Genomic DNA, 12,977 nt, shown 5'->3' on the forward strand with positions numbered 1-12,977 from the left:
GTCAGCACAATGTCCAAGACAAATGCGGTGTAAGCTACATCTACAACTCAGCACAGTTCTACGATTTATACAGTTACACCAACATCTTCACTTCTGAACAGGAAATTAAAAACTGGAAAACGTAATTTTGTAAAACTCTGTACTGCATCATTCATTACCACCGATAAGTTAACCCTTTCTCAGTCTTGATTGTCACAACTGTTTTGAAGGGGTGGGAGGGGGCGGGGGTTAATATGTACAGGGTATTTTGCTGCATGATTGCATGGAACAATTGACATAAAAAATTGACAATGGCCCCTGATGGAAATGTACCACTAATATATCAACACCTTCACTCCCTTGACCTTATAGTTTCATAGCTGCATGCATCACAAACTTTTTAGGATCTTAATACACTTAATATTTCTTTATCCCATTTTACCTGAGAACAAATGAATTAAGACATATAAAATATGACACAATTTCCACTTACAACTCTAACTTACCAAACTTATCTGACCATATTACCTGAATCAGTGAGTGTCCACGGTAACGGTTGGTAACAGTGGTTACGGCGGTAGTACCGACAGGTGGTAACACTTACACGGTCCAGACAGGTCCTGCACATAGACAAACATTCCTTCGCGTCAGAAAACTCAAGACATCGTTACTGTGTATGTATGTGAATCGGCAATTTGAAAAATCCTTTCGCATGTACTGATTTGAGATTTTTGATCCGATAGAGTCTGGCGCTCGGCCAAAACTAAACGGCTCGTTTGTCTGTGTGCAGGATGTCAATGTGTGGTCGTGTGTTGTCGTACATACCTTGTCAGTGTCCGGTTGTATGTTCTCTGTTGTCTTCCCGTGTCTGGTGTCTGATGTCTTCCACATCCACTTTTTCATCAGTCAATTAATAAACTAAATATGATCATTCGGTCAATAGTTAAATTTGGTTCGGAAAACCCCCCAATGTTAAAGAAATTTATTCACTCTCATCCTCAAACGGAAATTTAAACTTCCAATGTGTGTAAAGATTGATGAAAAAGTGGAGGAATTGTGTTGCTTCTATTGTATGACTAGTATGTTAAGTAAAACACTTTATAAATAAACAAACTGTAAGTATTGAGGAGATAGACAAGAGAGCCAAACATACCCAATTGTGTCATCTACAATGTCGGTATTGTACTAGAAAGATGTGTACAAACAAATTGAATGTAGCGTAAAATGTTTATAGTTATTTTTTTACATTTCTTAGGTTTAGTTACATTATTTTTCTATTTGCAAAGGAATTGTTACACAACTATTTTCATTGCAATCAAACGACAGTATTAATTTAACTTTTTGACAGTGCACATTTTGCTTTCACGCTCTCTGGTCACTCTTGTCTGTATATCCTCAATTGTTAGTAGACATGCGTAACATCTAATGTAAAAAAATAAACACTCATTAATATTGAAAATTATATTTAACTACTTCCAAATGACAACCAGCTTTCATAAAAAAATAATTACAAGGAGCAAGTAGATAATAATCTGACTTAAATTGTAATAAATCATAATGTTAATGGTGTGAATTAAATGTTTTGAGTAAATTCAAACCTTATTCTAGAAGAGTTACAGTATAAAACTTCAAGGAATTAATAATAAATTAAGAGGAATATTAGAAAAGTTGCAAAGCCTTCGCTTGATGACTCAAAGTTTATATGAGATGTGATGTTAATGGAAGTCAAGTTTGAACTTTTATCAGCCCAAGAGTAATTTATCACCTTCATGTAATTATAGCTTAACTACGGCTAAGCCAGTGACTTTTGGTCTTTGCCTCATCTACCTTAAATGGGCTCTAAAGCTAAAGCTGTTTGTAACAACATACAATGTTCAAAGTAAACTGAAACTTTGAAAAATGTACAACTTTATCTCTTTTAAAAGAAAATTGTTTACATTGAGTTGCCTTAAGTACATTTCAATATAACAGATAAATTGCAATAATTGTAGTAGACAATATATTGGAAAAATTGTACATAAAAAAAAATTGTAAATAAAACTATAGTATAAACACAATACTTGTTCCATAATTTAAAAAAAGTCTACTTCTTGGTAATTTTCACAAAATTGTTTGTAGTAAAAAATCCTCAACAATAATTGAGGAAGTTAAAGGACCGAAATAAGCGACAGTTGAAGAAAGCCATCTGTCATAATATCACCACTGCCAATAGCAGATTATGACAAATGACTTGAACTAATGGACTAACACCAGAGATAGAGGGTTGTGCTCTGAGGTAGCCTTAGTCATTATGAAAATCATCATTATTCCTGCTATAAAAATAAATTAACCAATTGATGAGTAATTCGTCGAATTTAGATTTTTAGAATAATAAGTCGATTTAAAATAAACGCACAGTGTAAAGTAACAACAATATTTTTAGAAAAAAAATATAGGATATAAGAAAGAAAGATCCCATCAATTATTGTTCTGAGAATGAATGTGAAAAAAAAATAAACAAACAAGGCCAAATATATTTATACTTAGAAAAAAAAAATATTTCAATTTGCATACATTTTTTTTATTTTAAGCTTTTTTATTTTGTTTATCAACCAGCCTTTCTGGATGGTTATTCAACTATGGAGGGAGTGTAAAAGAATGCCACACCCCTTACAAAAATTAATTAATGTAAAAACCCCTTGCAAATAAAACTAACAACCATTAGTTTTTCATTTAAAAAATAAGAAAGAAAATTATTACTACTGAAAACCAAGTAGAAGGGTGAATAAGTAAAGTGGGATCACATAAAAAAGATGGACTCAATCGTCTAAGGGTTGCCTGGCATATTGTCCCCCTCTAGCGCATTGTTCTGTGGTGGGCTTTTGACTGCCACTTCATCTGAAACTGCCTTCTGACAAAAAAGGATAAAAGTTCCACATTCAAATGTTTAGTGAAAGAATAAAATATCAAAGGGACTTTAAAATTTTAAATTTAAATGAAATTTATCTGCACTGATTGACTACCTTACTTCACTGAAACATCACTTAACCAGAATTATTATTCTTTGACAATCTCTGTAATATTGACGTTTTTCGAACTTAAATGTTGTGGTTTTTCACAGCTGGTGACAAATTTCAAAATTTTCGATATGAAATTTTGTGAAAATATGTAAAATTTATGAAATATGTTTAAACTTGTTGTGGATAGGAAAAAGTAAAATGTGGTTTCAAACATTATTTAAAATTAATCAGTTTCACTAAAATAAAATATTTTTAAATATCCAAAAATATTTAAAGAGTTCTATGCATAGAGAATGTAGCAATGATTGGGATTGAGTAAATATTTTTTAAACTTGTTGTGTGAATAGGAAAAAGTACAGTAAAATGTGGTCTTAAAATTTTTTTTTAAATAATCTGTTTTACTACAAAAAACTATTTTCAAATATCTAAAAATATTTAAAGAATTCTATCGTATCATAGAGAATGTAGCAATGACCAACAGTGTACAGAAAATATATTTTTGCAGGCATGACTTTTTACAAAACATTAGTAAAAAAAAGAAACTGCAGTTTTGAACAGTTAGACAGAAAACAATCATTATAATTAGAGACTCTTTTAATGAACTCGTCTTTAAAACTGGCATCTGATCAATTACTTTGAAGACTTTCAATAAGTGTTGATGAAAGTGTCCTTATATTGCTTCTTCTATAATCAGAACTCAACCCCTTCGCCCTTGCTTCTAATGTCAGTTGTGTTGGTAAAATTATTATTAGTCAATTTAAAGTAATTGTGGTCAGAAACATCAGTTTTAGGTTTTAACTTTTTTTAAGAAACAATAGGCATTTGCTATTCTAGAACTGCCTCAACGAGTGACGACTCCAACGTGTCCACTTATATGTGGAACAAGGTTGCGGGAACAAACTAATCAACTAAGTGATCAGTTTTATAGACAAAGCTACAAAACACCTGAACAATTTTATCCAACTCACATAAACTAAGCTGCATACAGGGACGCTCACTTGCATATTTATAGCCCTAGGGACAACAAGTGTACTATTGTCACAACTAATTTGTAGCAGAGCTCACGACTCCCATTTTAATTAGCAACAAAGTTGCCTTTTCACTTGTGCTGGAGCTCGACAGCTCTAGACCCTGATTCAATTAAGCCACACATAATGCGAGATACTCATTGTCCCGAGTGTTACTCGTGGGACGAAATTTAAGCCAAGTTTCACTTTGGATTTTTAGTCTCAGAATGAAATCAGTCAAAATACAAACTACAATTTTAATGTATCGAGGGTTAAATTGTTTTTCTACACACAAGCAATAAGAGAGAAATTTTAGGTTACAGTTTAGGACAAAATGAAGTTTAGGTAAAAAAAAGTCTTAACACTATTTGACATGTGAAAAAACTATCAGCCAAGTTTACGTTGGGTTACTATACTCTAAATCCATTGTTACCAATTTCAATTATCATTACAACTATTTCGTACACAGGACTTACAACAGAATCCTGTTAGCCTTTCTAAAATCAAAAATATATCTTTATTGGGCAACAATACTCATTTGGTATTCCCATCTTTAACTTTCAATTTAATTCTATTAATAACTCAACACATAAAAAAGCGTTTAGAAAACCTGTTTCACTTCTACAGAAAATAAACCAACCCCCGGGGACAATGATGGTAAATGTGCTGTCGGATCGTTGATTGGATGTATTCTGTCAACTGATGTGTGAGATTGTTGTTGGGGCTAATCGATCTCTACATAATATATCACCTCATCATTTGAGAGAATATGTTTAGAGTAGGGTATGAGTTGAGAGAGTAAGTTAATACTAATAATTTAGGAATACGTTTAATAGGTGCCTTGTTAGCGACATGTCCACCATTTTGCTTTAGTGTTTGAAATTTATATCGTAAAAATTTTAAAAGATTATCTTCATAGAAATTTTTTATAATGATTTTTTTGTCCTTATCAGGTTAGAACTCTTCAAAACTGTATACCAAATTCCAAAAATATATCTTAAACTGTTTGTAAGATATACATTTAAATACCAAAAATAAATAAATAGTAATTATCTTGCTTACAAGGGTTTTTAAGGGAAAAGTTTATTCTTGATTATTTTATTTTTATTTTTACCTATTGAACCCATTCCTAGATTGTTGGCACTTACAGGACACTCTGTAAATAATAATATTATTTAGGGGGAAGTGTAACACTGACAAAAATAATACTTATTACAGTTTGATAAGTTTAAAACAATGTTTCACAAACAAGCTAAACAGCTATTATTTGTAGCAGTTAATTTTTAGTTCTTGTCGTTTATAAATTTTAATAACAATTCAATCTGAAATAAACTTTACTGATTTTGCTCACATTATAATAGTTGGTGGGTAAAAAATTCTTGATTTAGTTCCCCACAGAAGTGACTAGTCAAAAATTAGGTTAACATTTGTATAAAATAATTTAAACATATCTAGCCTATTTCATTTTTTACAAACACTGCATACATAATTACGGGATTATGTACACAATGAATTTTTAACTCGAAATCACCTAGCTGAATAAAATACAATAAATTAATCAAGACTCGCTTACCAAGCTGAACAATTTTAACAAATAAAAAGCTTAAACGTTGATGCACGACCTACGAGTGACAGTGACACGCAAGCAGAACCGTAACCTAACAACACAGAACACAGCTGACTACGGTGCGCTTAACCACCTGGGGTTGACGTTTTAAAACCACCGAGTCTGCTGAAATAAGCGATTAATTCAGATATTAGTGTAATCGCCAGAGCTAGAGGCAGTGATAAAGTATTTAACAACTGCGGACAAATTAAAATTACAACTCGAGTGGAAAGGAGTTTGATTGCAATTGTTTTACCGTTTGTTTGCCAACTCATTTATAAATGAGTTCAATCTCTACCAGTGACGTTATATCATTAAAAGTTTGTGATATTAATCAACAGATTGGTTAGTGATTTTGCATATCTAAAACAGACAAGGAAATTTATTGCATTTGATTTTTATGTACAAGCAGAAATTTATAATTATTTCAAATAATATTTTACGAAGATATACATTTAATGAAAAAAAAAAAAAAAACAGTGCCATAAAAAGATTTCTTTCCGCCAAAGTGACCCGACAAAAAATGTAAAATATTCGACCTAGTTTGAGGAGAGTGCAGAGCCTTAACAAAGTAACAGTGGTATTTGTTGACTTTGGCTACTGGGTTCATGGCTATAAATATTTGGCCAACAGGTGCTCTACTCAGACAAGAACCAGACAACAGACACAATCTAACATTATCTACAAGAAGAGAGGAGAGCTTACGAAAACATACTATTAAGCTCAAGAGACAGGCCACTTAGGCGATGGATATAACAGGAGCACTTGTATCCCCAATTTATCACATGTGATGGTAATTTTAGTGGGCAACATTCTTGGCTTACAATAATGAGTCCATTGTCCCTATACTAGTCTGCTGGCAGACATGAGAAAGTAAAGAGAATTATTTACGGCTGATCGTGTCAGATTTATGTTCACATTTTGCATGTATAATTTGATTTTTCAATTCTAATCCAATTTGTGGAAACAGTTTTAATTTTACTGCAATGAATCCTTGAAATAGGGTTATACATCGTGTTAATGGATATTGTATCACCTAAAGTTACTTTGCAACCTAGTTGTGTTCCATTAAACTGAACTATACAGATTGCTTTAATCAACTATTAAAATTCCTTATAAATTTCCCCTTAGAGGAGGGGATATTAGATGTATACAGGTATTTCTATTAACTAAATAAATTCACATATTGTCCTCTGCTATTATTACGATTACTTAAAATGCATATCAAGCCAATAGTTGGTTTTTTGGACTTTGGGGATCCTAAAATAAACAATTCAAATATTACGTACCTAGATATTTTGGCAGGCCCATCTAACAACTGCTATTATAGCTATTTTAATAAAGGAATGTATATTTTCTTATTTATAAATTTTTAATGGGCGTTAAAACTGAACTGAAGTGTAATAATTTAACTATAGAAGACACGGAAAATTAAATATCTTGTGTCAATTTATATGCATGTAATAATTATTGTGAGTTATTTAACCGACAAACAAAAACATGTAAAAATTAAACAGAGTAATACTAATACCTTAACAGTTGTATGTGGTAAAGAAAAACAAATTTATATTAAACTTTTTCTCAATGATGAAAAAACAAAACAACAAAATTAACCATCACGGATACAACATTATTCACCAGCACGCACCCCGAGGTCTTACTAAATTAAAACCCCCCGGTTTATGATTTTACACCAAATCCTTCGTTACATTTACAAACCTTTAATCACAAAAAGTGTTTTAATCAGAAAATGGATTTTGTTGAAAGATTTGTAAAACATGTCGAGACCAAAGTTGATAGATAACATTCTCATATAGGCCTACTCTACTGCTAGTTTATTATTTTTATTTTTTTATGAATTAACTATAATTTTAAAATAAAAAAGGTATAAGCCTAGTGAACAAAAAAAAGCACCCTAACAAGAAATATAACTATTTTTTCTAAGTGTGCAACAAGTGAATTTTCTTGAGCAACTCCTTCTTTAGAAGATTTAAGTATACAAACTAACTCAACTATGATGTTAAAAGTAAGTATTTTAACTACAAATATAAGTATTTACCAGGAGTAGGTGTGGTGTAGTCCCAGCTTTCTGAATCATTCTTGTGAACATTCAATTTTGTGGGCTGAAACAAAAATTACAATAAGATTACGGTACAGGAATTAAATGATATTTATAAGCTAATAACCCAATATCATGGTTAGAAAGCTAATACCACAGGTCTCATGATAAGACCTAGACCCAGGACCAATTTTCCTTTTCGCTTCTTGGTCATAATGTATGTCTGTGTGTCCGTTAGCACGATAACTCGAGTAAAATGATCCGATTTTGATTAAGTTTGGTACAAACGTGTAAACCAATATTCTCTAAATATTACTTAACTTCTTCCATACCCTGTTACAAATAAATTTGATAAAGCAACGACCAAACTACACTTACCGAATGACGTCAAATTATTCATAAAACTACAAGCGATGTGAGAATCCAGATATGTTCAGAGATGGAACATATCGGGTTCAAAATAGCAATGAATGAACGTGCAAAATAAATAGTGTTTGGCTCGATTAAAGATGCTTGTTAAAGATGAAACGCTAAGCAAGGCAAGGAAACGCCTGGCATCTGAAGATCATTAGTGTAACGAACAGTCAGACCGCTACAGCCCAACATGAATACCAGTTAATGCGGCTTGCAGGTACACAGACATTCTTTTGTTTAGCATTGTACACTTGATAAGAGGAAACATTACTGCTACAAAAGATTATTGAGTTCTTTAATTTACTACACATTAGGGCCTATATCTAATTAATGTTACCCACTTTATATTAATTGTTTTTATGCCTTTCACACACTAGGGACACTAGACTATGGTCTGGAACTGTTAATGATGTTTTAGGCTAGGTCTGGAGGTTTGCGTCGCGCGTCTTTATCACAGACTATCATTGGTGATTGGCAGGGTTCGAGCCCCGGATTTTGGAAGCCGAAGCCACGTGCTCTACCACTACATGTGCTCGCTCCCCCATACATTATAGTAGAGTTTTAATTAAATACAGTAATCTTGGCGTACCAGTTTTTCTCAAATATTTAACCACCCGAAAGTGCTGTCTTGACTCGCCAGCAAAAGTCTGTTACTTTTTAAATATCATACATTCACTCTATCTTCTAAGTAGAGTGTTTGGAATGTACAAAACTGGATGTAAATACTGTAAATCTTGCCTAGCAGTTTACATGTTCACTGTTTATTTGCGTTTACAACTATTCCTGTTAAATACAACGGCTTCTGTAGTCCGATTACACATTACATTAACAAAATCAAAACTACATGCATTCCGTTCAGTCTGGTTTGTAACTGATCGGCAAGCCATCGTGGGTCTGTTGCACAATATTCACAGCAAGTTTGTTTGTAGCCTCTACCTTCGCTTCTGGTTTACACAGGTATTAGTGGCTCAGTTTTATAGCTTCGGCCCAAATCCTTCGTCTTGTTTCACCAGGCTTTCGATAAATAAACATGTTGTGGGTGGGTGTGTTTTTATGTTGCAAGAGTATCAACGTTTTTATTCTGAAAAAGTCATAATTTTCAAAAAGAGTATTGTTAGAAGCAGAGTATATAGACATATTGTCTTCAAATGTAAAGTTTACTAGTTAAATCATGAGAAGGACCACAGAGAATAATTTTAATATAAAAATTAAACTATTTCGGAACCAATGCTTGCTAAAAAACAGTTCAATATTAGCACAAGAGCAGGGTTTGGACATGGTAACATATTGATTTTTGAAAAAAGAAAACAAACAAAACACATTGCTAAGATTTAGGGGTACAAGAAATATTTTAAGCCAATAATCCACCATTTAATAAGAGTGAGAATTACAAATTAATCTACCCAGTTGAAGACCAAAAACAATCTATACTTAGCTCAAAAATTATATAGATGGTTCCCAATTTTCTGGTATGGTTTGGTGTGTATGGCTGTCGAAATTAGGATTGGTGTAGCCAACAGAGTCATAAAAATATTGTATCTTTAATTTATTGATTAGGAAAGAATGTAACAATAATTGCAAAACCCTATACTAATATGTATTGGATTAATAATCTAAAACAACAATTAGTTTATTTTTAGCTGTACATTTTCTTTTTAAATCTTCTTAAGTCAACAAACTAAGTCATTAATTAAGAGTGGTCAATCAGATTGGTTAATCTTTAATCAATGTTCTATTGCATCCTCCATAAGTAATACACATACTACTTAAACTGACACTACGGGCCTGTTTACAACCAAGTTTAAAACTCAAGTTTTACCAGCACTTTAAATAACTCTTTCCACATGGTTAAAAATTCTTGCCGACTTGTGCTCTAACCCAAAACTTTAGTGTTTGCGTGAATCCAGCTAAGGGTAGGGGGAAACAATGCTTCAAGTGTGATTATACCATAACGGATAAACTGGGGCATTCATTAAAACAACTTCTGACATTTATTGCATTCGTTTATCATCTAAAATTACACAAACAATTAATAATTTCTAAAAGTTAGCACGGAAAACTTAAATACACGAACAATTTGTTGATTAATAGTCAGTAGGAGTTATAGTTGAGATCAATATAAAACTTAAAAAAAAAATTTGATAAAGAATGAGGGAAGTGTTAGGGATTTCTTTACAGTTTTACAAATATAGCCTACTTCATAACTCTTTGTAAGGGTAAATGTGAAGCTAACTGAATATGCTAACAGTTTTACTCTACTATACCAAAACATTAAATTTTGTATGAAAGGGTGAGATTTCGTAAATTCATTACATTATTTCATTTAATTAAAAAATTAACAAGTTCTTATTGCTTAAGAGACTATAATTTAGATAGGTAGGGTAGCAATAATTTTTGTAGATAGGTGAATAGTTGGAGTATAGTAATACAGTAGTTGAAGGTGGTTTGCGAGTCACTGGGTCATAAAGTTATCTCATACATAAAGAAACACCTTTGGCATTAGCGGGATTAGAACCTGAGACTCCTGCACATTAACCACTAAACCAGCAACCACTTGGATGTATAAGTAACCAAACTGACATCTTAAATGCTTTAAGGCATGAACACCTCTGGAGAATATACAGAAAAAAAACAAATTGGCAATAACAGTTATGAAACATCTTCAATGCAACTCTAAACGAGGTTAATAGCATGAATCATGAATGCTCTAAAGGTTGAGAACATCAAAGGGGTGTAAATATACACACCAATGAGAGGGCATTGAATAGCAGTGTATGACCACACAGGGTATTTGTGGCTGCTGAGGTAAACTTTGGACTGTTTGTAGCAGTTAAACTGCCATTTAATTGTTCTAATACTACTCATTGTCTGATGGTCTATGTCTGCATGTTGCTGCATGTTGTATGTTGAATATCGAATGAAATAGCAAGAAAGTCACAACCTAACCCCAATATGTATACAACTGAGAAAACTTTAACAGCACTCTAAAGCAATTTAGATTTTTTTCACAATTTTTAACCATCAGTTCCACTATTACGTTTCATTACCAAAAGGTAATTGTAAACATCTGAATTTGTCAAGCTAATTTCTCATTTCAACTGTGTGTAGACCTACAAAATACCATCACTTAAAGCCAAATGTTACTACATTTCATTAAGGCAGGTGGGCATTAATTGTGCCAACTGACCTGAGTCAGGTAGTCAGGTATTCCTGAATTGCACCAACTACTTTAGGGAGCCACCCGATATATTCATCAACTGTGCCAATAGTCTAATAATAATAATAATAATAATAATAATAATAAAACGTCTTTTATTTAAAGCGGTTTTCAGTAACAATACTGTTTTTCAAAACTACTCAAGTCAATACATACAAAAGAAATATTACAATAACAATAAATGACTTATTAACTAACAATACCTTAACTTATATTTACAAAAGACATTTTTTGGAGTTCAGTCGAAAAGCTTTATAACTAAGTTTTTTTACATTTTCTGGCAGTTGATTGTATTTCTGAGGAGCAAAAAAAGAAAATCCCTTTTTACCATATTCTAACTGGACGCGAGGCAAGTGCAGCATGCTATCCTGTCTTGTACTCCTCTCTCTCACATCTCTCCTAATTTTTAACTTATCTTTCAGATAAGTCGGTCTGCTTGTGTTGGTGACCCTATGCACAATAGCCACAGTCTCTAACAAACATTCCGTCTGAACAGGCAACATCCCACTTTGCTTTCTGAAGGAAGATATGTGGTCAAATTTTCTCAAATCATATACAAATCTTAATGCATTGTTTTGTAAACGATTTATCAAATTAGTTTGTTCAATTGACAGACTGAAACCAAAGGCAGGCAAAGCATAATTAATGACAGGCATTACCAAAGACTTCACTATTTGTAGTTTTACATCTTCTGCCAGTATTTTCCTAAATCTATTAAACACCCTGAGCAAAGTCATGACCTTTTGAACGATTGATTTTACTTGTTTTGACAATTTTAACTCCACGTCAATTGTGAGACCAAGAACTTTAATTGTCTCAGTAGACTTTAATATCATGTTCTCCAGAACTACATTGAGATCGTGTTTTTGAATTAAAGAATGCATGCTGCGAGAATTAGTGAAATGTAATAACGAGCACTTTTCAACATTCAAAGCCAGCCCATGGTTCTTAGACCAGTGAGAAATTTTCATCAAATCATGGTTTATCAACTGTTGTGCTTGCAAACTATCTGTGGGCTTGAAAGAAAAGAGAAGTTGCGAATCATCTGCATACGAAAACAGTGAGCAGTGAGATAATTCTTCACCCATGTCAGCAGTGTAAATAATGAACAACGGAGGCCCCAGTACACTCCCTTGAGGTACTCCACAGTTCTTTGGGAGAGGCTCCGAAAAGACACCATCCACCCTAGTTATCTGCTTCCTATTTACAAGGTAAGATTGAAACCAGCTTTGAGCTATTTCACCAAACCTATAAAATTTTAACTTGGCCATCAGCAACTCAAAGTCGACCGAATCAAATGCCTGGGAAAAGTCCAAAGCCACTAAAGCACTATCAAGCCTTTCATCCTTTGCTCTGTAAAGCTGGTCCATTATATTTAACAAAGCTGAAGTGGTGCTAAAACCTCGCCTAAAACCAGATTGGTTTTCAGGTAAAACACGATCTATAAAAACCTCAATCTGGCTTGCCACTACTTTCTCAAGTAGTTTGGATACAGCTGGAAGAATAGAAATTGGTCTGAAATGAGACATAAATTGGGGTTGCTTTGTTTTTGGCAGAGGAAATACCAATGCATTTTTCCAACTCTTTGGAAAGCGCCCAGTCATAATTGATAAGTTAACTAGCTTAGTAATAACCCCCAAACAATATGGACTCACTGCCTTTAACATTTGAATGGAAATTCCATCAGTTCCACATG

General features: G+C 32.9%; 1 protein-coding gene across 5 annotated transcripts in view; it reads right to left on the reverse strand.

Annotated features, from left to right (window-relative positions):
• Positions 1–12,977, reverse strand: part of LOC128999855 (heterogeneous nuclear ribonucleoprotein L-like) — a 225,008-nt gene that overhangs the window by 12,909 nt on the left and 199,122 nt on the right. For all 5 annotated transcript variants that reach the window (XM_054426571.1, XM_054426570.1, XM_054426573.1 and 2 more), the window contains one exon: positions 7,651–7,714. In XM_054426571.1, coding sequence (XP_054282546.1) covers positions 7,651–7,714 — 64 coding nt within the window. The remainder of the gene's footprint in view (positions 1–7,650; positions 7,715–12,977) is intronic.

This window comes from Macrosteles quadrilineatus, unplaced genomic scaffold (genome assembly GCF_028750875.1).
Source record: "Macrosteles quadrilineatus isolate MER2022 unplaced genomic scaffold, UCM_ALF_1.0 Scaffold_8__2_contigs__length_117827958, whole genome shotgun sequence".
NCBI classification, from domain to species: Eukaryota; Metazoa; Arthropoda; class Insecta; order Hemiptera; family Cicadellidae; genus Macrosteles; species Macrosteles quadrilineatus.